Source organism: Spermophilus citellus (genome assembly GCF_964194105.1).
Source record: "Spermophilus citellus genome assembly, chromosome: 6".
Lineage (NCBI taxonomy): Eukaryota > Metazoa > Chordata > Mammalia > Rodentia > Sciuridae > Spermophilus > Spermophilus citellus.
The window spans coordinates 28,191,641-28,216,698 of NC_138187.1; the positions used below are offsets into that span (position 1 = coordinate 28,191,641).

Below are 25,058 nucleotides of genomic sequence, written 5' to 3' on the forward strand. Positions count from 1 at the left end.
AAATCAAGACACCAAATCACCAACCTAATGACTATTCAGACAACAGTGGAGTGTTTGTACTGGGTGAAGGGATGTACTCGAACAAGCTTTGCATAGAACAGAAAGACTTCAACAAGAAGGCGAAATACCTTCCCCAGTGGAGGCCCCATGTGCTGTTTGTGGAGGTGAAGTAGCTGAGGATCAGTCTGCAGGTTGCTCTCCATCCCAAGGCCCTAGTTCCCTGGAATCAAATCTATGAGCAAGAATCTTCCTTTGTGTAAACTATCTCTTCTTCAAACAGTAAAACAAACACAAGCACATAAAACAAAACTCAAAAGAATAAGAATCAGACTGAACTTTGACCCCTCGTACTTCACTTGTGTCCTTGGTCATGTTAGTGAGACAAGGTTTGCTTTGTTACACTGATTCACTTTCTGCAAGGCATTTAGCAATCATGCTCCTATTATGTCTCCCCCTCAAAACAGTAAATCCCATGCAAAACAAGCACCCAAATAAAAGGCAGCATCAGCTTAAGGATCTACTGTAATATTACTACACAATCCTAGCAGATTTTAACCCTTTTCTGGCCCATTTACAAAATATGTGAACTCTGTAATACTCTGGAAACATTACAAACGTTGCTTTAGATTTCTTTTCTTGAAGAAATTAAGTCTTGAAACAGCAAATTTACATATTTGTTTACACTACCATGGATGGGTAATTATCACAAAAGGCCTTCAACCAATTTTTTTCTTCCCTGAAGAGTTTTGTAAGTTTTCTCCTCAGGTTGCAGTTTCCCCCCTCAGATCTTAACAGATTAACAACTGGGGAAATACATATAAAGTCATAGAAATTTAAAAAATTAAAAACCAAGGAAGAATCTGTCATCAAACTAATAGTCTAAACTTTGTTACAACCTCCCCTCCTCAAAAAAAAATTTTTAAAAAACACTTCATTTACAAAGCTATAGGTATTTTATTTTATAAAGTACTCAAGTAATTAACAGTTTATAAAAATTGGAGGAAATTTTTGGGTGGAAACAAAACAGTGACTCATTCTCCCTTAAATAGTTCTAAAATGCCACATCCACATAGGAACAGTTGGCCAAACTGTCTGCAGGGCACTACCTTGTAGGCCAGACCCCTCTCAGGTCAGCTTCAGAGGCTCAGGCATGCTGGCAAATGCCAGCTCCAGGCAGGCCAAGGACCTCTGAGGGACTTTGGCCGGCATTTTGTGCTGCAGGCTAATGTCCTCCGGCGCCTGCCATCAATGCCTCAGCTGTGTCAAGCGCTTCTGCACCAGCGCTCATTTCTGCTGCAGTTCACTCCTTAGTTCAGAGGTGTCCTCTTTGATAACTTGTGCTGGTTACTGGACAGACAGCTGCAGTCTTTTTTGTAGGGAAAAAACATTCTGTCTTGGAATGCAGAAACTTCTGGCTACACTAATATACACCGATTCAACTTTCTTCTTGATTGGTGCCATTGACTTAATCCCGACTCAAAATAATCCAATCAAGCCTTGAGTGATGACTCCCAACTCCACCAAGTGCTGTTAGAAGTTCTCAGAGTTCCAGGAGCTGCCTGAAGAAACAGAGCCCAGCCCTGCAGTCCTAGTGGGGTTGCCTCCTCCCCCAGAATGGAATCTGGAATCTGAGAGCATGATTTTGATGATGTGATTTAACTCCAGTTTTCTCATTCATAAATTAGTTGTGAAGCTTAAATAACATCAAGCATATTACTTGACAATTAAGTAACTAAGCCAGAAAACTAGTAAATTTTGATTTTCCTCAGTTTGTCTTTGCATTAAGACTATAGTTTACACTTGGTAGGTGCTCAGTATTATCAGATGAATGAGTTCTATAACTCTTGAAGTGAGTGAGATTTCAGCATTCTATGTATCCTATCACTTTGGGGAATGGAAGTAGTCAACTTTTAAATGTATACTCCATCTAGTGAACTAAGAAACACAGGTGGTAAATTATGTTATGTGGCCTTTGATATTTTAGTATAGGTTGATTTGAATTTAAAGATGACTTTGTTCGTTTTTCTTGCAGCCTTTTCTCAATCTAGTTTTTAAATTATTTCTTGTAGGTCATTTCATTAGAAAAACTGAAGGATTTTGGTGAGTGTGTCATTGCCCTTCAGGCCAGTGTCATAAAGAAATTTCTCCAAGGCTTCATGGCTCCCAAGCAAAGGAGAAGAAAACTCCAAAGTGAAGATTCAGTAAAAACCGAAGAAGTGGATGAAGAGAAAAAAATGGCAGAGGAAGCAAAGGTATTTAGTTATTAAAGAACATAGGGGTTTTGTTGTTGTTGTTGTTAATATTTTTTAGTTGTAGATGGACACAATGCCTTTATGTTCTTTATTTTTATGTGGTGCTGAGGATTGAACCCAGTGCCTCTCATATCTAGGCAAGTGCTCTACCACTGAGCGGCAACCCCAGCCCAAAAATGTAGTTTTTGATTATGTGAGTGTGAATTTTTTGTTTGTTTTGGTTGTAAATGGATACAATACCCTTCATTTTATTCATTTATTTTTTTATGTGGTGCTGAGAATCAAACCCAGTGCCTCGAATGTGCTAGGCAAGCACTCAACCATTGAGTCAGCACCCCAGCCCCTGTAATTTGGTTTTGAAATAGTCTTACCTTACAGTTTTTAGCTACTTGTGACCTTACCCTCTGATCCTGTATTCTTTTTTTAAAAATCACTTTTGCTAAATTTGTGGTTTTTAAAGCTTTTTACAGCTGTGAATAATGGTCAGAGTATGTGTATCTTCTCCCCAGAAATGTGGTAAAAATATATACAATGTGGAATTCCCCATTTTTTATGCTGTGTTGTTAAGTGTATACCTATTATTATGCAAACATCACCCACCATCCATCCCTAGAACTTCTCAGCATAATGTCTTCAAGTTCATTCATGTTGTATAGGACATGCCAGAATTTCCTTTGGGTTCTTTTGTTGTTGTTTGTTTGTTTTAATTTGTTCGGTTAGTTATACACAACAGTAGAATGTATTTTTGACACATTGTACACAAATGGATCACGACTCTCATTTCTCTGGCTGTACGTGATTCAGAGTCACACCAGTAGTGTAATCATACACATATAGAGAGTAATAATATATGTATTATTACTTCTCATTCTATAGTCCCTCCCATCCCCACAACCCCATTCCTCCCCTCACTTCCCTCGGCACAATCCAAAGTTCTTTCATTCTTCCTTACCCTCCCTCCTGCTATGGATCAGAATCTGCTGATCAGAGAAAACATTCAGTCTTTGGTTTTTTGGGGATAGGCTTTCACTTAGCATGATAAGAATTTCCTTTGTTTTTAACCAGTGTATGTTAATAGAAAACCACTTCTCTATCTAACAACACTTCTGACATGATGTGTGTGAGTTTTCTTCCACAGCAAGCAGTTCTCCAATTTTTTGTTGTTGTTCAACTGAAGTTCACTTCTGACACTACTTGGGAGTTTGTATCAGGTTCCACAAGTTAATAAACTCAGTCCCATAAAACTGCTCTCTTCGATGCCCATCACAAGTCCCTGTGCTGGCCGAAAGAGGGTTTTCATGACCCCTGCCTCAGGTTCAGTAGTTTGCTAAAATGGCTCGAGGACTCAGGGAAACATTTTTTTCTTAGGACAACTAGGTTACTATAAAGGCTACACCTCAGGGACAGCTGCATGGAAGAAGCATAGGGTTGGAAGGGCCTGGAGCTTTCACACCCTCTCTGAACAACCCCAGTTTCTCAGCACACCCATGTGTTCACTAACCCAGAAGCCCCTTCCTCACCCCTTACTGGAGTTGTAGGTAGGGCTAAAAGTTTCACGCCTCTAATTACTTTAGTCCTTTTGTGGCCAGACCCATCCTGAGTCTGTCTAGGGGCCTCTATAACTAAAGAAAATCAAGAAATTTCAAGGGTTTTAGGGTCATAGATGAATCCCAAATATTTCTTTTAATACTCCCACACACACACACACACACACATAGTTTTATTTACTAACTCAGCCGTTGATTGGTACTCCGGTTGCTCTCTGTCTTAATTATTGAGTATACTGCTGCTGTGAACAAAGGCCTGCATGTATCTCTTCATATCTCTGCTTTTAATTCTTTTGAGATATACCAAGAAGTGGAGTTGTGGATGGAAGTGGAGTCTAATTTGTTGGAGGCCTGCCATGTGCTTCCCACAGTGGCTGGACCAGCTTCCAGAAATTCTGTCAGCAGTTCTCTGGGTTCTGGTTTCTGCATGTCCTTGCCAGCACTCACGTCCTGTTTCTTTGATAGTTTCCATCCTAAGGGATAGAAGGTGCTGTCTTATGGTTTTGGTTTGTAGTTTCCTAATGATCAATGATAGGACAATCTTTTCATGTGTTTATTCACCGTTTTTTTTTTTTTTTTTAATCTTTGCAGAAATGTGTATTCAAGTCCTTTTTTTTCTTCTTCTTCTTTTTTTTTTTTTTTTTTTAATCTTTAAGCTTTTATTTGTTTAATTTTATGTGGTGCTGAGGATCAAACCCAGGGCCTCGCACATGCTAGGCGAGCACTCTACCACTGAGCCACAACCCAAGCCCTCCTTTGCCCATTTTTAAATTGGGTTGTTTGGTTGAGTTGTAGGAATTCTTTGCGTGTGCTTGCTATTAATCTTTTATCTGATATGTGATTTGCAAATGTATTTTTCCATTCCCAGGGTTGTCTTTTTATTCTATTGATAGTGCTCTTTGATGCATATTTTAATGCAACTCATCTGTGTTTTTTCTTTTGTTGCCTCCACTTTGGGTATCACATCCAAGAAATCATCGCCAAATTAAACGTCACAGAGCTTTCCTCCCTCTGTTTTCTTTTTATTTATTTATTTTTTTGTGGTGCTGAGGATCGAACCCAGGGCCTTATGCATGTAAGGCAAGCACTCTACCAACTGAGCTATATCCCCAGCCCCGTCTCTGTTTTCTTCTGATTTTACAGTTAGGTCTTTGATTCATTTTGAGTTAAGTTTTGTAAAGGATAAAGTAAGGATCCAACTTCAGGTGTTTTGGGGGTTTTTTTTGTTTGTTTTTGTTGTTGTTGTTGTTGTTATGTAGATATCCATCCAATTTGTTGGCTTTTTAAAAGTTTTAAACATAACATGCTCATTGTAAATAAACAAGAGGTTAAGTAAAAATATATAACTGCCATCCTAGCCTCACTACCCAAAGATACCACACTGTTTAGTAACCCCTAATAGTTTGATGTGCTCTCTGTTACAAATATAATTTTTATTAGATTTTCACAGAATGTAATCCTTCTATCCAAACATTCAGTACTTTGCACTCATCAACATATTCTGGGCAATTATTTGTCCCTTCTCTGTTGGTCTGTAGTGATCTCCCTGGTGGGTTTTTTATTTTCTTCTGTTTTTTTTGCGGTGCCAGGGATCAAACTCGGGGCCTTGTACATGCTAGGCAAGCACTCTACCACTGAACTACATCCCAGCCCCATGTCGTTCATTTCTGCTAATGAGTATGAAGTAGTCTCCCATTTCCCATTATGAGGATACCTAGCAGTTCCATTTGTGTCTGTTTTTTACATTAGATTTCTGCTTAAAATACCTTGTGAAGAAAAGAATTTGAAAGACAAGTCCTGGCTTATCCAGTGCAGAATACTGATCCCTAATTGTAGATTTTCCTGGTTCCCTTTTCTTCTTTCACAAACATCTGATAAAGGCATAACTGTGCTAAGTCTGGAGGTGTCATGGAAATTTTAAAAACTATAAATCCTTGTCTTCAAGGTACTCGGTGTGAGTATGAGACGGAGCAGGCAGGCAGTTAATGTTCCTTGACTTACTGGGGTTTTACCACATGTTGATACACCCATGGTAAAGTGGAAATAATGTTAAATCGAAAACACTGTATGTCCCCGACCCACTGCACGTAGTGGCAGCACTCTAGAGCACAGCCTGCTCCCATTGTGAGCATGTGGCTGGCTGAGCCACTGCCTCCTACCCAGTATCACAAGGGAACATCATCCTGTATTATTGCTAGCCCAGAAAAGACCCACAATTTAAGTGCAGTCTCTACTAAATCAGTGTCGCTTTCACTCCATCTTCATAGTCTGAACATTATAAGTCATACCATCATAAGTCGAGGGCTGTTGTACCAACGAGAGAGAGTATTACTTGGCTTGGCCTCTGAGGGATGCCCAGGGCCAGTTAGAGAGGACTTCCCAGAGGAGATCACACAGAAACTGGGGGTTGAAAAATGAGCAGGAATTAATCGTCATGGCAGGGGTGCCAGAGGCCTTTTCAGATTCAACTCAAATCGGACTCTTTTGGTCACTGACAACTAAGTCTGGTTTTGTTCTTCCAGTTTACACAGACACCACTCTCCTTTCAAAAACACCTCAGTTATTTGTACATAGTAGTCATGTTCCCCCTGCTTTTCTTCTGACACCACAGGAGTCTCCCTCGATGTTCCCATGCCAGAAGTCCCATTTTCCCCTGCTATCTCTTTTCCTATAACATTTTCTTCTCCCTGAGAACTAACAAATATAGAATTCCCATTAATTTCTATTTGAGTACTAAAGCCCATGGTGAAATAACCTTCTTAGCTTGTCAGGTGAGACTAGATCTTAGCTTAGAAGGGAGAAAGTGAGCCCTCTGCAGGTCCAGACCCAGTGCAGGAATAGGAAGTTGGTAGGGCCTCTTGGAAATTGAGTCACATCCACAGAGTGTCTCAGCGACCTTCTGCATTAACATGACCTTAGGCCCTGTAGTTTCCCACCAAGGTTAGCTAAGGCCAGGGTTTTTTCAGCTGGCACTAGGCCGTCGCATGAGTTTATGTCAGTCTGTAATCTGGGCCCCAGTTTCCTTATTTATGAAAGTAGATTGTCTCTCAAATCCCTTAAACGGGAAAGATAATGTATATTTTGACAAAATCCTGGGGTTTTTTTTTTGTTGTTGTTGTTGTTGTTCTCTTTTTACTTTGGTTGCATTGCCCTGACAACCTGATTGTTTTTTCATTTTGTTTTAATTTTTTAAATTTACATTTGCTCATTATTTTAATTATGCAGCTTTGTGGGGTATAGTGATAATTCATTACGTGTGTGCAGCATGTAATGATTGAATCAGAGTAGTTAGCATTTCTATCTCCTTTAATTTTTTTCTAAAAAGTTATTGATTAGCATGATAATTGTACAAATTTATGGGGTACCGTATGATATTTCAAATAATGTGGAACATTTCATGAGTGTTCATATCATTCTTATGTAGGTGCCCTGTGAATATTCTCTGTATGGTTCTACTTTTGGTGTATGTGCTACTGTAACAAGCACCGTTTTTCTATTTTGAATGGTCTTTTGTGGAAGACTGACGTGAAGTCTTGTTATATCCTTGCCAAGATAGGACAATTGCCTGTTTAGTGTTAAACAAAGGCACTAATGGTGACTTAGATGTAAACTCCATTTTCCTTGATTCTGTTGCAGCCACTTCTGACCAGGGATTTACTTTATTTAAACATTATATGCTAGAGAATTTGATTTTTCTTTCCACTAGGATATTGTGTCTAGTCCTGGTGCCGTTGGTGTACTCCTATAATCCCAGAAGCTTGAGAGGCTGAGGAAGGTGGGGGGATGGCAAGTTTAGAGCCAGCCTCAGCAACTTAGCAAGGCCCTAAGCATTTTAGCAAGACCATTAAAAATAAAAGGGGCTGGAGATGTTGCTCAGTGGTTAAGCGCCCCTGTTCTCAATCTCCTTGGTACCAAAAGAAGAAGAAAAAGAATGTGCGCAGGCTCCCGCAGCACTTTAAGGTGGAGGGTTTTATAGGATGCCACCAGTATTAAGTATAGAAATGTTTTCATCTGGCCAGTGCTTATCTGTTTAAAAGCATTACTTTGAATGTAAGGATTTTTTGTTTTGCTTCTGTCTTTTGATGCACTAGGCTGGAATTGTGTGTAATTAGAGACTAGAATGTTTCCTCGAAACTTGAATATCTAATGTTTTTTCCCTCAAAATTAGAGACTGGTTGGTCTCTGCTTTAATGAGTAACTCTGGAGACATCAGGAGATGCTCCTAACATGTTAAGCATTAGATCAGAAATCTGCAGACCTGGCCCTAGATTTCTGTGAAGCCTTGGGCAAGCTTTCTTCCCATGTAAAGTAACTAGTGACAAGTGAATGTTATGCCACTGTTTGTAGCAGAAGCATTCTGAATTAATCAGAACATTGGAAACAACCCAAATGTTCATCAGCTGATAAATGAATAAATAAAATATCTCATATCTGAACAAGAGTATTATTCAGCAACTAAATTGAATATTAATGAACCCAGAAATACAGTGAAAATCGCCAGTTACAAAAAGCCACCTAATTACATGATATATTTTAAGTCTGTTTTTAAAAAGGTTAAATATGTTTATTGTTGTCAAGACCTCTTTGGATATCTAAAATAATTGTAAAGAGGCCAGATGAGCTGTAGATGCCTGGTTTCATAATTGATGGAAATAACTGGGGAGTGAAAAGCAGTGCTGGGCAGAGTGGGACTGTATTCTCAGTGCCCTGCCTGTGACTACCCACTAGAGGACAGCCACACCCATCTGTGGTTGAGTCCCTGCTGCCTGGCAGTAGTGCTGTGTGAGAATTGACCTGCTGGGCAGCACAGTGAGCCTGTAGTTCCAGCTCCTGGGGAAGCTGAGACGGGATTCTAGACCAGCTTGGAGGAGACTGTTCTTCTGATGAGGAACCTGCAGTACTGTGTGTCAGATCTCTACTCTAGAGAGTGTGTGTGTAGGGCAGAAGGGGGACTGCAAGGCAGCTCTGATTGGTGAACTCAGATTTTACCAAGGAGTTCTGAGGAAGGAAGGAAAGAGGGAGGGAGGAAAGTATGCTTCTTTTTCAAAGCAAATGCTGAAACATCTGCAGAAGTTGGAGTAGAAGGAATGAGTCACTCTCCACTAGAACTTTAGTAGCCACTGTTTAAATATAGATTGGTTTGTGTGTGTCTTTACACATAAGGATTTCTGTGATTCTGTATTTGTGTTTCTGTAGGAAAGAGAAAGGACTCTTGTTTCCTTCCTCCAGCCTCTCACCACAGTCAAGCTAGCTCAACTTTCACTGTCCTATTGGAAGCTGTTTTGTTTTTGTTTTTTTGAAGTAAAAATCAGGGCCTTCTGCACTGAACCTCAAAGCTACACCCCCAGTCCCTGTTCCTTACTTTTAAATGCTACTAAGTCTGAGGGGATAACACTGGAAGAGAGTGTCCCTGCCATTCCCCCTGCCTCCCTTTAATCTGAGTGCAACCTTTGGCAAGTTTCCCCCACCCCCCGCCCTTTAGAGGCTTCTTTTCTATAAGATAAATGGGTAGATTGATGAAGCTCTACGAGACAAATGTCCTGAGAATTCTCTTGTTTCTTCACTCTTTCCTGGTCCCCTGTCAGTGTGTTTGAAGTCACTGTAGTAATAATTCCAGCCTGGTTTGCTCTTTTGTTTAGGTGGCATCTGCTCTGGAAAAATGGAAGACAGCAATCCGTGAAGCTCAGACTTTTTCCAGAATGCATGTTCTACTTGGAATGCTTGACGCCTGTATCAAGTGGGATATGTCAGCAGAAAATGCTAGGTGCAAAGTTTGTCGAAAGAAAGGTACGTTTAGATCAAATTTGCTAATGTGGGTGTGCTAGGTACTAAGATCTCCATTCTCAAGCTGTCTTCTCTCCCCAAAAGAATTTTGTATACAAAGATTTTTAGTGTGGTAGGGCAGATTTACTTTCTCCTGAAGGTCTATCAGACGCTATTTTTTGAAATCACATGATGTTGGATCAGAGCAGGCCCTCTGTTCCTCAGTTTAGAGTATGCTGTAAGAACAGTTGATCTCCAATCTTCAGATTTCCACAACTAGCAAAATTAGTTCATCTAAAAAATTTTTTTTAATATTTATTTTTTAGTTGGACACAATATCTTTATTTATTTATTTTTATGTGGTGCTGAGGATCGAACCCAGGGCCTCACATGTGCTATGCGAGTGCTCTACCGCTGAACCACAACCCCAGCCCCAGTTCATCTAAAATTTGAAATCCAGTTTTGTCTTGGAACTTTATTGTCTGGAAGAAAAGATGAGTGCTTCCAGCAGAGGGCACTCTATTCGCTGTGACTGCCCAGAGTTGGCCCTTTTACCACTGTGTCCTACAGAGCAAAACATTTAGGGATGTTCACTGTTGAGATCTTTCAGGTCACCTGTGTACAAAAGGAGCTTCATGACTAAAAGTCATGTGATTGACTTCTTAGTGGCTAAAGTTATTTAATTTCTAAGAAGGAAAAATTCTATACAATGTCATTCAATTGCTGAAAACTGATTTAAAATGAAAGTCAGAGAGGGGGAATTGACCATGCTGATTCATTGTATTTTCAGATGTCAGGAAACTAAATGACTTGGAGGACCTTACCAGACATGCATTGGAAAGCATTTGGGATCAGAGAAGAGTAGCAAAGTTTCTAGCCATCACTTGGTTTTTGCTGCCTCTTAGTAAATACTAATTGTCCTATCTGTAGGTAGATTTTTGGCTATAAGTTAGGAGATCTTATCCCTAAATCACCAATAGTCTGTTTTATGCTACATTTCTTTCCAGAAAATGACTGTGTTTTGAAAAAGGGGTAGCACTATACTAGAATGTTTGTTCTTTTGTGGTGTTAGCTGAGGGTCAGCACCTTGGCTTACCGCTCAGTGATTGTTGCTGTGCCGCCCACAGTGCTATACAAGTTTATCTCTTTGCAGGTGAGGATGACAAATTGATCTTGTGTGATGAGTGTAATAAAGCCTTCCACCTGTTTTGTCTGAGGCCGGCCCTCTATGAAGTACCAGATGGTGAGTGGCAGTGCCCAGCTTGCCAGCCTGCTACAGCTAGGCGCAATTCCCGTGGCAGGTGAGAATTTTTCTTCTATAAATAAATGAATGGAGAAATAAATTTCAGTTATTTAAATTGAGTGATTCCAAAGAGCTTTAAGTTCATCTTTTAGTACAGAGCCTGTTCACTCATGGTGCTTCAATAGGAGTCAAAGGGCTCTGATCTGATTCTGGTTTAGTGTTGGTGTTTGTAGTTTTCTCTACCAGCCACATTCTCTTGTCTCCTTGATCCTACTTTCTTCTCAAGTGACAGTGCATCTCCTCTGCCTGCTGCCCCCACATTGTGCACACCTCACTTCCTGATTACTTTTACAACCAGCTGCTGCTCAGTATCTTCAAACTCATGACCTTCCCTGCCTGCACCTCCTGTTTCCCACATTTTCCTCTCACAATTAGAACTTTGCTGTTGCTTAGACAGGAGCTTTCTCTTCCCATCCTGTGTATTTATTAATTTGCCAGATGTTAGTAGTCCAGCGTCCAGGTGTCTTATGAAAATTTCCAGGTTTCTTGTGAAAAAGTTGCCTGCTCTCCACTCTCTGTAGTCCCTTTGGTTGTTTGTCTCTCCTACACCTCTCACGTGCAGTCCTTTGGTGGATTTGCAGCTCCTTTGTCTAATTCATATCTTTCCCTTTCTTACCTGTTGAACTATTATGGTGATACCAGAAAAGCAGGCAGTAAGGTAAAGATCTGTTGTCTTTACTGTTCTAAAACTTCCAATCTTTTCATTGCCTCTAGAATAAAGTCCAAACTCCCTTGCCTAAGTTCTAAGACTTATAGCAACAGCAGCTTAGGTTTTGGGCCCTGGTGCCTGTGTGTGCCTGTTATAGGCTGCTCATTGCTGTCTCTTGGACTTTCCTCTGTTCAGCACTCCCAACTGAGTAAGCTGCCTTTGGCCTAGCTACATTTGCACTGTATTTATTTTTTAGTTTTAGGTGGACACAATATCTTTATTTGATTTTTATGTGGTGCTGAGAATCGAACCCAGTGCCTCATGCATGCTAGCCAAGCGTGCTACCACTTAAGCCACATCCCCAGCCCCTTGCACTGTATTTTTGAAAAGTTCTTCGTACATCCTTAGAGTTAATTGCTCCTCTTTGCTGGCTGAACTTTCCATCTCTAAAACAGTACTTTGATGCCTGCATCTGATCATATATAGGGTTCCCTCCCACAAGATCATCAGTGCCCTGCAATTTGAGGTGCTGTTTTTTTTTTTTTTTTCCTGCCCAAGTGTCAATACAGAAAACATAGGATCTTGTAAGGAAGAAAAACCTAATATTTACCAAATTAATACCATTGTTTTTTGCATTGAAAGTTGAGATTGTATAAAGGTAGCTTATAGGCACTGTAGCTTGGTCTCTTTTGCAAAGGGTAGAGCAGTCTGACCCTGACTCCACCTTAACAGTATGCCTGAGTTGTTTCTCACCCCATTCCAGCCACGCTGGAGAGATGAGACATGCTTCTCTGAAATCATGGGGCTTGGAACCAGCTGCTCTGAGCTGGGATTACCATTGCTTTGAAGTTATGGTCATCTGCAAGCTGTCTCAGCTCCTGGAAGGGGGCCATCAAGGTGGAGTAACACCTGTCTGGACTGTTTGTCTTTTTAGTCCATCCCAGAGTGGGGACAGCTTTTAGGATCTGAAATGTTACTTTATATGACTCTTTTTGTGAGACAAAAGTAATAGTGTTTTGCATTGTTTTGTGTGGGGAGGGGTAGGGTTGCATTTTGGTCTTGACTTCTGTTGCCATTGGTGTCCTATCCAAAACATTTGGAGCAGAGAAAAGGGAGGCATGCTGTTGAAGCCTCCTTTTTTTTAAATTTTGTGAAAAACTATCCTGATCTAGATTTAGGGTCTGTCCCCTTCTCACCAGATTAATCTATTCTGTGAAGAGAAAAAGGTTGCTGCGATCCCTGTGGGACATCAGCTGTTCTCAGGACCACTTTGGGCTAGAACTGTTCTCTATGTCTTTTCCTCCTCACAGGAATTACACTGAGGAGTCTGACTCTGAGGACAGCGAAGATGATGAGAGTGACTCAGAGGAAGAAGAGGAGGAGGAGGAGGAGGAAGATTATGAGGTGGCTGGCTTGCGATGTAAGTGTTCACTTTGTCCACATCATTGACCTCACAGTCTCCCCAGCTGACCTGGAAAGGCCAGTAGTCGATTGTTGATGCCAGCATCTTGCCGTCTTCCCTTTCTCCTGTGTCTGTGGCATAACTGAGCAGCCATATGTTTAAATTAGTTTTCAAGATGCTGTTGCTAATCACCTGCCTCGTTGGAGGTGGGTGGCTTGGTCGTGAGAACACCAGCCTACGGCGGCTCAGGTTCGCAAGCATGCTTATGGCAGGGTTTCTGACTCTGAACCCCTCCACATAAGGGACAGTGGATGAGTAGGCCTCTGGTGCAGTGCTGCTTTCAGAGATGTACTTTTTTCTCTGGTAACAGTGATCATTTCTTCCCTAAAACACACAGGTCTATAGTTTTGCTAATTTGCAAAGAGAAGACTGTTTTTTCATGGCTTAAGCAAAAGGATGTTAGAAAGGTTCAGATCTGTCCTCGCAGATGGGGGCCAGTAGTCTCGTCTGAGACCACAGCTCAAGATGGAGGAGATGGTACAGTTCCCATCTCACATCTCTTTATGGCAGCCCTGAGTGCTTGTGCTTGGTGTGAGGAGAGGTCATGTTTGACCTTCACTTCCTGCACTGGTGCTGCCAAGATAGGAGGGCTCTAAGCTGGCACCTCTGCTCCAGTCCTCCCACCATCCTCCCCCACACTTGGGAGGTGTCCTAAGTCTCACCTCCCTGTCTTACAGGGCTCCTTTGCTTTGGTTATGAGGTGTTCTTTTCAGGTGTCCTGAAGTGTGTGAGCAGGTATTCCAGGATTCTGCAGTGAGGGCGCCAGTCGTGGCTTGGATGCACATCTGTCTGGACAGATTCTGAATATAGCAGAGTACTGGTTCTGTTTATTTTCAAAATGGTGATAGCTTTCAACTTCCACATTGTGGCTCGGAAAGGAATTGTCCCCTTTCTGGGGTTCTAGGGCCTCTACCTGCCAAAGGAATCTAGGGAGCATTTGGTACTTCAGAGCCTTTTTCTGTTTCACCTTTCAGGCCACCAAAGCTGTGGTTCCTTGGTGTGACTCGAGGGCCTGGCATTTGAGCCTCAACTTCTTTTCCTTTCTTATTAGTCCAATCTTAAGCTAGAGGCTGTGAAATAGCCCATGGGAGGGGGCCAGTTACCATGGTCCAGAAATAGAAAAGAAAGCACTGGTGATTGGTTCTCTCAACACTTATTCTCTAAATCCGTCTTTGCCCAAATGTCATCTCCCCACTCGCCAGAATATTAGCAAGGAAAAGTCATAGACAGTGGGTTTAATGGAGAAGCCCTGAGCTGATCCTCGTGGAACAGTGCTCCCAAGGGCATGCTGAGGAGTGTCGGTGTGCCTGACATCCAGCCCCTGCTGCAAACTGGAGATGCTCGCAGCCTGGCTGCCTTCCTGCCTTCCTGCCTGTCCTCTCTTGGGGCTGCTGGGCAGGCCCTTGCAGTGCACTGTCTGGTTGTCAGAAATGCAAGAAGATAGGACTAGAGCAAGCCCTGAACTGGATTCAGAGAGGAAGGCTTGTGGCCCTTCACTGGTGTCTGCCTTTCTCTGAGAAGGTTGGATGGTGGGTGTAGGATAAATCTGGGGATTATGAGACGGGCAGTTTCGTGATGAGGCTCTGTCTCGCATATAAGCACACACACACTTCGGCTGAGCTCGGGTCTTAGAAGACCAGGACTTTTCCTCCTGAGTCAGTTTGCAGTTGAATCCTTCAAGGCCTCATTCCCAGGAGCAACTGAGCAGGGTTGGGACAAAGACGTCTAAAAGGTCTTTGGGAATTGAAGAGGGGCATACATTTTTCATCTACTCTTGCTGCTACTTCTTAGCAACCTGTTAGGAAGGGCAAGAGAAAAATAGCAAGAGCACCCGTAGTAGAAGGAAGCCATTGCTCTGCCTGTATGAGTGGCTTTGTCCTCCCTGCCCTGCCCCCAATGGGCTCTTCCTCCTCTGTTGCTCTGAATTCTTTATTTTTATTACAGTGAGACCTCGAAAGACCACCCGGGGTAAGCAGGGAATCATCCCCCCGGCAGCACGGCCAGGACGACCAAGTAAGAAGCCACATCCCACCAGGAGGCCACGGCCAAAGGTGTCCCCTGTGGATGATGCTGAGGTTGATGAGCTGGTAAGAGTTGTTTATTGTCCTCCCTCTAGTTTTCCTATTCTTATTTCCTCGCCCAGAATTAGGAATTCACCAGGCAGCAGGTGGAGCCTTGCTTCTCCTCCCTCCTCCTGAACCTGGGGGTCTGAGGAGGCAAGTGGGTGGGCCCATGGGTGGGCCTCTGGGCAGCCAGCCCTCCGGGAACGGAACAGCTCTGTCTGGCATTCCCCTGCCATAGCTTGCAAACATCGTCCTCTAAGTTAATAAGCAGCCTGCAACTTGTTAAGGATTTTAAAATAGTACCCATGTGTCTCTGGTGGGCCCAGAGGGGCTGGATCTCCCTGTGGGAATGTCAGCAATGTTGGAGCCTCACTTACTGCTGGGTCTTTTGCCGACAGTTGTTAGGGGAGGGACATTACCCTCCCCTCTGCTCCTCAGCCAATGTAATTTTAGTAGTTTTGTTTTAGCTCTCACTTGAGCTTTGAAGAACAAAAAGAAGCTCTTGAAAATGTGCTTGTTTTGGCAGACCCCCATCTCAGGGTCAGGGCATAAAGCAAGCCATTCTGGAGATGAAAGGACATTAAAGACCCCCCTGTGTGCCCAGCTCTAACTCCTTCAGGACAGTGGCTCCTACTGCTGTGAGTCCCCAGTGGTTTCACAGCCACCTTCTGTCCTCAGCCACCTCCTCTCACAGTGCCCTCAGTGGAAAGGCCCTGCGAGGGAATTGAACGTCTTATTTTCCTTCCTGGACACCCCACCTCCACAAAATTGGCTACTGGAGGTCCAATCATCCCATTCCCCCCCCCCCCCCCCCCCGCCACCGCCACCGGCTTTTTGCAGTTGCTTGTTTATACCCATCCTTGGTCTCACCATAATCCCGGGTCCATCTGCTGTCAGAGTGCTAGCGTCCTGTTGACAGTGGCCCTTTCCAGCCAACCTCTAACAGTCCTGCTGTTAATGCAGCAACTGCTGCCTGCCCTCTGCTGCTTTGATCGCTGTCCACCAGGGAGCAGGCGAGTGGATAGATGAAGATGCCTGCCTCCCGGCCCAGAGTGTGGCCCGACTTGAATGTTGAATGTTTTTGATGTCTCTGCATCAAGAAAATGGTTGAGCTCTGTTTTTCTTTTCTTTTCTTTTCCTTCTCTTTCTCTTTTTTTTTTTAAGCAGATGCACACATTATCTGTCCTGCCTGCTGTTCTACTCTGGGCCTCTAATAGACATTATTCTTTCTTTTTTTTGTTGTTGTTATTGTTGTTGGTTGTTCAAAACATTACAAACATTCTTCTTTCTTTTGGTGTTAGGTACTTCAGACCAAGCGCAGCTCCAGGAGGCAAAGCCTGGAGCTGCAGAAGTGTGAGGAGATCCTCCACAAGATTGTGAAGTACCGCTTCAGCTGGCCCTTCAGGTGAGCTCTGCTCTGGGGAGGTTGGCCATGCAGTTGGGCAGGCACTGGGAATAGGGGAAGAAAGCAGCTGGCTGAGCCCCCAGGGACCGCCCCATCCCTTTCCTTTCAGGACGTCTTAGTGGCAGGGAGACTAGCTTTTCCAAGTGGATAGTGACAGCTCTGACAAGGTGACCACATCTCTTCTGTGTCCTTCAGGCGTTGGCATTCTGGGCCTCCTTATTTGGCTCTCAGGCTTCTCTCAGTTGCAATCAGGGTTCCATTGGTTCTTCTCCACAGGGAGCCTGTGACCAGGGATGAGGCTGAGGACTACTATGAGGTGATCACCCACCCCATGGACCTTCAGACAATACAGAACAAGTGTTCCTGTGGGAACTACCGCTCCGTGCAGGAGTTCCTTACTGACATGAAGCAGGTGTTCACCAACGCTGAGCTGTACAACTGCCGAGGCAGCCACGTGCTCAGCTGCATGGTGAAGACGGAGCAATGCCTGGTGGCACTGCTGCATAAACACCTCCCTGGACACCCGTATGTCCGCAGGAAACGCAAGAAGTTTCCCGACCGGCTTGCTGACGATGAAGGGGACAGTGATCCAGAGCCTGTTGGACAGTCCAGGGCACGAAGGCAGAAGAAATAGAGAGGTGGGGCCCTGGTAAGGGAGCTGAGGTAGGGGGATAGTGGGGGACAGCTGGGGGGGAGTGGGGAGGCAGGAGAGGAAGATGGAGAAGAACTTGGAAGGAAAAAATCATGGGAGTCCAGAAATATCTGTCACCCCAAGCTTGTGCTATTCTCCAACTCCCCTTTGGGCCTGTTCAATCAAAGCTTTCGGGGAGCCTAATACCGAGTAGGTGATTTCTGCCAGAAGTTCTGGGTGCAGAAGAGGGTCTTAGCCCTGCTTTCCAAGCGTTTCCTGGAGGAGGCCCAGGTACTGTGTCTCCTGTGAGCCCAGTTCTTTTTCTCCCTCCCTTCCCTCTGAGGTCCCTCCCACCTTGGCAACAACGCCAAGCCCCTCTGGTCTCCAGTGAGGGGTTACGGCATTACTTAGCAGGATCAAGAATAATCAGGCTAATTGGGGAGGTTGTGTTGTTTTTGTTTTGTTTTGTTTTAATCTATATTTATACACAGTCTTGTTTCTTTCAGCCGGTACTCTGTCTCTTCCTCCTCCTCCCTCTCAGGTGACGGTATGTCAGTGAGTGCCATACAGAATTCTGTTTTCACCAGCATCATGAGACAGTTGTGGTCTTTTGAGTTGATCTTAGCAGAGTAAAGGGACATTTTATGGAGCCATTCCTGAACACCCTGCCCCTTCTTTGTGATAGCCTTCTCCCACTTCCCTGCCCCACCGCCTCAACAAAGCAAAGCAAAACAAAACAAAAAACGAAGGCACTTCACTTAGAGACTGAGTCCTGCTTATAATCATGCGTATAACCTTTATTTGATGGATCTGGCCAGAGGGGTGTTGGAGCCCAGCCCACCCACATACCAGACAAGCTCTTAGGGAGCAGAAGAGCAGGAAGAATTGAAATGTTTGATTTTTTTTTTAATTGACTTTTCTAGTTATTAAAAGTTGCTTGTTTCAGCAGTGATATTGTATAAAGAACATCTTGTAAAATATCTGTCATCTCGCTTTGGCACATGTACAGTACAGTTTATATGATGTGTCTGCTTTACGCCCCCATCGCCCTTACCCACCTGGTCTTCTGCAGAGGAGCTGGGTTGGAGACTGGTCCAGTGGCATCTTGGTGGCCTTCTGCCTACTGTGGCGCTGGCGGCGCTCTCTGCCTCCTCCTCCATATCTGCCTCTTCCCATGCCCATTCTGGCTTCAGACTCAGAGCTCCTGCAAACTGCATATGGCAGTGGTCAGTGTCAGTGGGGGTGGAGGGCGGGAGCAGCTCAGAGAGCAGTTCCGCAGCCAGTCTAGCCTAGTCGTTATATTTAGGCAAAAGTTTGTAGTCTTCTTTCCCTTTTATGACAGATTTTGATAAAAGTACAAGACAGGGTTTGATTTTTCTATTCTATCGACTTTGAATTTGGAACACGTGAGCACCTCAGCTCTTCTGTATCTATTTAAAGGAAAAGAAGCCCACCAAGGGGATTGCCACTCCTAGGACTGAGAGTAAGCCTCCTGACATGACACTCCGAGGTGTGGTCCCAGCTCTCCTTCTCCTCCCTGCCCCGGGGGTTCTGGGACTCATCTCAAGTGGCTGGTGGGTAGGGTTACCACCCTTCTCCAGGCTTGGGGTAAGCACTGACTTGACACTAGGACAAGCCCTGCCACCACCCCGGCCCCTGCTGCTTATTCTAGATCCAGTCTGTTCTTGTTATAGTGAGAATCCGTGTTCCCACTGCAGTGACACCTGAATTGTTGGTTGTTTTTTTAATTGTCTTTAAGGAGGAAGGGCCCCATTAAAGGGTGAACTTGTAATAAATTGGAATTTCAAATAAACATTATGTACTTGTGTTTATAAAGAAGAAACAATTCTGCAGCTCTTTCTTTGTGCTCTTGCCAAGGTGGCGGGGAGTCCAGTCCTGGGAGCTAATTTCTGGTTGGCCTGGCTGGCTCCCTGTGAGGCTTGACGTGGCAGGCCAGAGCATCCCTTGCCTGGTCCCTGTGGCCCTGTCCGCCACAGTGCTTCACTTCCTGGAGACAGGCCGCCTGGGTGTACTTAGGCAGGCAGGACCTGATCTTGTCTCCATCCATCTCCCTGAATTTCATCTGGAATTGGGGCAAAGTATTCTTAAGGCTTAACTGTGGGTCTTTGTTCCTTTAGTTTGGGGAGAAACTCCTATATTTTAAAACATTTTTCTTGTCTTTTTTTTTTCCTTTCTTTTTATTTATTTATTTATTAGCTTTCGGCAGACACAACACCTTTGTTTGTACGTGGTTCTGAGGATCGAACCCGGGCCGCACGCACACTAGGCGAGCGTGCTACCGCTTGAGCCACATCCCCAGCCCAAAAACATTTTTCTTTTCAAGGGAAATAATTTCAGACATTCACAGAATGGGTGAAAAATATAATGAGTTCCCATGTGCTCGGCTTCAGGGGTTCCACCTGTGGCCGCCCTGTTGGATTTCGCCCTCATGTGTGCTTGAGAGTCTGCAGTTGGTCTGAGCAGGCCGCTGTGGGACAACACCTCTCCTGGGGAAGTGAGCTTTTGCTAAGCCACTGCTGCAGTGCTGCCTGCTGAGCAATTGGACTACCAGTTCTTGACCACCCGAACCAGGCAGAGCAAAAGGTCAGATGCCAACCTGGAAGAGGGTTTGAGGGAAGGCCGCAGCCCTGGGTGCAGGTTCTGCCGCTGGCCTCACAGCCTTGTGGACATGGGCTTTCTGGGTTAGGGCCTGCACCAAGCACTCAGGGGTGCCCATCCCTTCTGGGGGAAGGTGGGCTTGGCCCCCTAGCAGTTTGGATTCCACTCGCTTGTCCCCTCCAGCTTTGGAGAAGAAAGCTCTTCTCTACGTGATGGGCAGCACTCAGGGCTCCCAGCCCGGTCAGTGAAGTTCTGTTATGGGTGATGGGTTCCTAGGCCCACCCGTTCAGCACCTGTGGGGCTGTCCTCCCTCCAGATCTGCATGGGGCCCTGCTCAGCATCCCATCTCCTTCCTATCTGCCCCTTTCCCAGGCCAGTGATGTTGAGGGAAGCTACTTCACCTGCGATGACTAGTGCAAAGAAGAGCTTTGTTCCAGAGGACTCTACTCGAGATCACCCTCGTCTTACAGCCCTGTCCTGGGATGAGGTCTCTGGGTTCCACAGAAGCTCCTCAATGGGCCTTCTCCAGCTTGGTGGGGGCCAGGGTGTCTAGCAGAGTGTAGTGAGCAAGTCAGGAGGACAGAGTAACCCTGAACCCATATCCTAACCTTGCCCTGGGCCCCAAGATCCCTCAGAGGCTGAACTCGGGGCTGAGATTTAACCAAGGCCCTCACTATGCACAAGCTCTGACCCCCAGGTACCGCTTGAGGTGTGTAAGGCTACATTCTAAAGATCGAGACCATGAAGGGGAAGAAAGGGACCAGAGCCAATGGTACAGGAGCCAGCAGGTATTGGTTTCTGGGGTGCTGCTGCCTAGTTCTGAAATGTTCTCTGGGTGGTTGGGGAGATCTATCCAGTTGCAGAAGGGTTATTTTTCTCCCTCACCTGCTTTACCCAGTTTATGTGTGAACTGGACCTCTCTGAGTTATACACCAGTGCACAGGGACCAGAGAAGTCTGGTCCTACCTCCCAACACAAGAGGGAGAACAAGCAGTTCCCCGCACTGGACCAAATCAGATCCTTGGTGTAGGACTCTCAGAAGCTCTGGAGGCTGGGTTAACTCCCAGGACGTCCTCAGGCCATGCGGCTGTGATTTTGAACCAGCGAAGCACCAACACTGAATGCCCAGGGGAAGGCTCTGTCCAAGGCTTAGAGCATCACTGCTTCCTTCTCCCCTCAGGGTCTTCAAAGGCTCATCCAGGGCTGAGAGGCCTTTGCTGGCATTGTGTGCCCTCCTCTCAAGCCCTGGCCAACGTGGACCATTGTAGCCTCAAACCTGCCCTCCTGACCGTATTGCTGCCCCTGGTGTTCCTCAGCCCCACCCCTCCAGGATCTGGCAGCCAGCACCGGGCTTGTTTTTGGCTGAGTGGACACAGACAGGGCCAGCCCCTCCCCTGTCCCCTGCCTAGCAAGGAAGAGGGTCCTCTGGTGCCCTTCCAATGCTCAACTCCACCGCTGCTGCAAATCCTCCCCTTTCCTAGAGGCCCCTGCCCGATGGCACACCCTCAGCACCCCACACTCCCTGCAGACTGCCCGGGAGCCCACTCAGTGTGGCCACTGCCATAATGGGCTCCTTATTACCTCTCCTCATTCTGTTTCTCACCCAGTTAGAAGGAATTAAGGTCCCTTAGCATTGTTGGTCAAAGGCACAGACTTACTATGTGCTGTGGGAAGAGAAGGACAAGGACATTCCTGTACATGCCCCTGGGGACCCTTGTGCTGAAGGATGAGCCTGACCCCAACTCAACCCATGAGGGACCTGCTTGGGACCTTGACCCAACTGGGTGATTCTCATCAGACTTCTCTGGTCCCTGCGCACTGGTAGCTGGTGCTGGGCAAAGCTCAAGCCTGAGAGGCCCTGCCACAGGGGCTCTGTCCTCGTACTGTAGAAAGCAGTGGGGGCACCTGCCCCAGCCTGGGCCCTGAGGATCTCCTGGCACTGACACCGAATGCTGACTCCAGGTAGTACGGGCCCCGGGACAGTGACCAGTGCCTTTACCTGGCTGAAGTGAGTGTCCCAGGTCAATATGGTGTTTGACCACAAGCTGAGAGGTCTCAGGTGGCCTACACAGCTACATCACAGGGGACAGAGGAGGCAGGTCCCAGGGCCCTGAGCTGCCCCAGCACACACAGTGCCTCTGCCTACCTCCCAACACAAGGTGTGTGGAGCTTGCTGCCAATCGCTACTAAGCTCAAGGGCTTCCATCTCTGGGCCCACATCCACACTACCAAGAAGCCGTTGCCAAGCTGGGCCCATGTGCCCTCCCAGAGACAAGGGGGGGCCGGATATGGGGATGCCTTGACCAGTGCCCCAAAGAAGGAGTTGAACAGGCCAGTATCCCTCAGAGGCAATGAGGATGGTCATCCTCCAGCCTCAGGCCTGGGAAGGGGACCCGTTGAGACAAGGTGGAGGAGGCTCAATCCCCACCTTGTCCACTAATGAGGAAAACAAAGGGTGAGGAAGGGAAGACAACCACAGCCCCGAGCAGCTGGACACCCCCAGCCAGAGGGCATCGTGTCATCCCCGGGATTCCCTGAGCATCCTGGCAGGCATCCCAGCCCCACTTTGGAGGCACGGCACTCAGAGGCTTGCGCGCGCGCACACACCCACACACGTGTATGCACACACACACACACTTCTGCAAAACAGCTGTGCCGTGAGGTAACTTACTCCTGATTGGAGGGGAGCCAGAGAATGAGCCTGACACCCCTCCAGCTCTGCTCTCAGGGAGCCCTGCAGACCCTCATCCTACCTTCCCAGCCCAGAGAGGACTCAGCAGTGCCACACCGGGGTTTATTCCAGTCACAGCTTCCAGAGGAACTCAACAATAAATTACATCATTAAATAAGCGCCTGCTAAACCACGCTCTCTTCTGCCCCCTCCTCTCCTCACACCTTCCGGGACTCAAACAGGCCTCCCCCCCCCCCATGCACTAGCCGGGGAGAGGGATGTGAGTCTCTCTGGGTCCCCACCCTGGTCCTCAGCCCCCTGGCATTCACTTGCCTGACCTTGACAGCTGGGCAGCTGCTAGTCAGCTGTCTCTTGGGGGGAGGGGAGGGCAAAGAAGGGGCAGCCACTACCCAGAGCCAGGACTCTGTCACTAGAGGTGTGTGGGGTTCTCCAGAGAGGGGTCCGTCTTAGTCATGTGCAAGACCACAGTAGGGGTCTTATAGTGGCAGTGGGTGCCACGGCCATAGCCCCCAGAGGCCCGACAGGCCTTGGCTCGGGCCCGGCCAGCTGCCATCTTGCGGTGGCACAGGCTCTGCCAGGTCTGGAAAGTCTTGGAGCTCCATACCCACACACCGCTGGTGATGCCTACCACCAGTGACATGAAGATTTTGAGCATAAAGACAGCCACAGTAGGCACTGAGCCCCCTGGCAGAGAGCAGTCCCTCCGGCCTCCAGGGGCAGTGGCTGCCAAGCATGGCTGCTCTGTGGCCCTGAGGCGCCAGAAGTCCAGGTTGAGGCGTTCATAGACATAGCAGACGATGACGCAGGTGGCAGGCACCGTGTAGAGGATGGAGAAGACCCCAATCTTGACCATGAGCTTCTCCAGCTTCTCGGTGTTGGTGCCGCCAGTCTTCATGATCTTTCGGATGTGGAAGAGGGCCACGAAGCCCGTCAGGAGGAAGCTGGTGCCTAGCACCAGGTAGCAGGACAGGGGCACCAGCACGAAGCCCGTGAGCGCTGCTGCATCCATGCTGGCCACGTAGCAGAGCCCTGTCAGCTCATCCCCAGCCACCTTGCGCAGCGTGAGGACAATGATGGTCTTGAGGGCCGGCAGGCCCCAGGCAGCCATGTGGAAGTAGCTGCCATGGGCCTCAATGGCTTCATGGCCCCATTTCTTGCCAGCTGCCAGGAACCAGGTGAGCGTCAGGACCACCCACCACAGCGAGCTGGCCATGCCAAAGTAATAGAGCAGCAGAAAGACCAGGGTGCAGCCCGTGTTCTCCAAGCCTTCCTGGATCACGTAGAGCGCACCGGCCTCCTGGTCGCAGGACACGCTCTGGGCGCCCGCCACTGTGCGGATGAGGAAGGCGAGGGAGTAGACGTTGTAGCACATGGAGAGGAAGATGATGGGGCGCTCCGGGTACTGGAAGCGGTGAGGTTCCAGCAGGAAGGTGAGCACGGTGAAGGCCGTAGAGAAGAAGCACAGCGCCGACCACACGGCCATCCAAACCAGCGCGAAGTCCTTGTCGCGCCGTGACCAGAACACCTCGACACCCGGCCCGCAGCGCGGCGCACACGAGCGGCTCTTCTCCACGTACTGGAACTTCTCTGGGTTCTCGCAGGTGCCTCCTGCGCCCGGGCCCGGGGCTGCGTCGCCAGGGGGCCGTACTGGCCGCGGCGCCACAGGCAGCATCCCCAGGCCCTTGTGGGGCTCAGCGGGGCCAGCCGTGGCGTTCTCGGGCGCCTCCATGCAGAGCGCGTGCGGGTCGTTGCGCGTGGGCAACCGGGTGCAGTCGAGCGAGTCGGGCCAGCCGAAGTTAAACTGCTCCATGATGGGCGCGCAGCGCAGGCGCGCCTGCTCGCACATGGGCCGGCAGGCGGGGATGGGCGTCGAGACCTGGTCGGTGCACATGGGCGCGTAGAGCGAGCACAGGAAGAAGCGCAGGTGGCTGTGGCAGCCGTACTGCACTAGCGGCGCGAACTCGGCCAGCTCGGCGGCCGCCTCGCCCTGCGACGTGTGGCCCAGCATGTTGGGCATGCGGGTCAGGTTGTAGCCGATGCCGCGGCACATGGGGATCTCCACCACCTGGCACGGGGCCGGCCCGCGCCCGCGCTCCGGATCGAAGCGGCCGATCTCCAGCGCCGCGCCGCCCGCCGCCAGCAGCTGCCACAGCAGCAGCGCCCGGCGGAGCGGCGGCACGGCCATCCCGGGCGGCCCGGGCCGAGAGCGCGAGCGCGGCCCCGGCTCACTCGGGCCGTGCAGTCCCGCGCCCCCGTGCCTGCCCGCCACGTCTCGGGGCGCGGGCCATAGCCGAGCCGCCCACGTGTGTCCGGGCGCCGCCGGGCAGCGCTCGGGCAGCCGCCCGCAGGACAGGAGCCGCCGAGCCCGCCGAGCCGCCACCGCCGCTGCCAGTGGAGCCGCCGCCGAGCCACAGCCGGCGCGGTCTCCCCCGGGCCGCGGCTACAAGCCCGGGGCGGGGCTCTGTGTGGGCACGCCCAGGGGCGGGGCCCGCGCGCCGGACACGCCCCCGCCAGGCTTTAAAGGCGCCGCATCTCTCAGACGCGCTGGGGCGCCCGCAGGGGACCCGAGCTGTGGGCAACGTTTTCTACCGGCTCACTCTTCCTTTTCCACCAGGCTCTTCCCCTTCCCTGGCGGCCCAAACTCTCCCCGCGACGGTCCCTTGCCTACACCC

At 47.8% G+C, this 25,058-nt stretch overlaps 2 protein-coding genes across 7 annotated transcripts in view; one reads left to right on the forward strand and one right to left on the reverse strand.

Annotated features, from left to right (window-relative positions):
- The window catches only part of BAZ1B (bromodomain adjacent to zinc finger domain 1B), a 79,628-nt gene extending 60,707 nt beyond the window's left edge, over positions 1 to 18,921 (forward strand). Inside the window, exons 13-20 of one of the 6 annotated variants that reach the window (XM_081298368.1) lie at positions 2,070 to 2,252; positions 9,439 to 9,586; positions 10,716 to 10,863; positions 12,825 to 12,934; positions 14,921 to 15,063; positions 16,341 to 16,444; positions 16,721 to 17,093; positions 17,582 to 18,921. In XM_081298368.1, the coding sequence (XP_081154494.1) occupies positions 2,070 to 2,252; positions 9,439 to 9,586; positions 10,716 to 10,863; positions 12,825 to 12,934; positions 14,921 to 15,063; positions 16,341 to 16,444; positions 16,721 to 17,078 (1,194 nt within the window). In that variant the 3' untranslated portion in view covers positions 17,079 to 17,093; positions 17,582 to 18,921. Of the gene's footprint in view, positions 1 to 2,069; positions 2,253 to 9,438; positions 9,587 to 10,715; positions 10,864 to 12,824; positions 12,935 to 14,920; positions 15,064 to 16,340; positions 16,445 to 16,720; positions 17,108 to 17,581 lie in introns of all 6 variants that reach the window. The other 5 variants (XM_081298369.1, XM_081298370.1, XM_081298371.1 and 2 more) reach the window with 5 other exon arrangements.
- Positions 18,922 to 22,466: 3,545 nt separating this feature from the next.
- FZD9 (frizzled class receptor 9) lies at positions 22,467 to 24,814 on the reverse strand. Its single transcript, XM_081297080.1, has one exon. The coding sequence runs from the start codon at positions 24,569 to 24,571 to the stop codon at positions 22,796 to 22,798; it is 1,776 nt and encodes a 591-aa protein (XP_081153206.1). The 5' UTR covers positions 24,572 to 24,814; the 3' UTR covers positions 22,467 to 22,795.
- Between the last annotated feature and the right edge of the window lie 244 nt (positions 24,815 to 25,058).

What these genes read in the sequence shown, in the direction of transcription:
- FZD9 (XM_081297080.1), bottom strand. Translation starts at nt 24,571, where the DNA reads ATGGCCGTGCCGCCGCTCCGCCGGGCGCTGCTGCTGTGGCAGCTGCTG.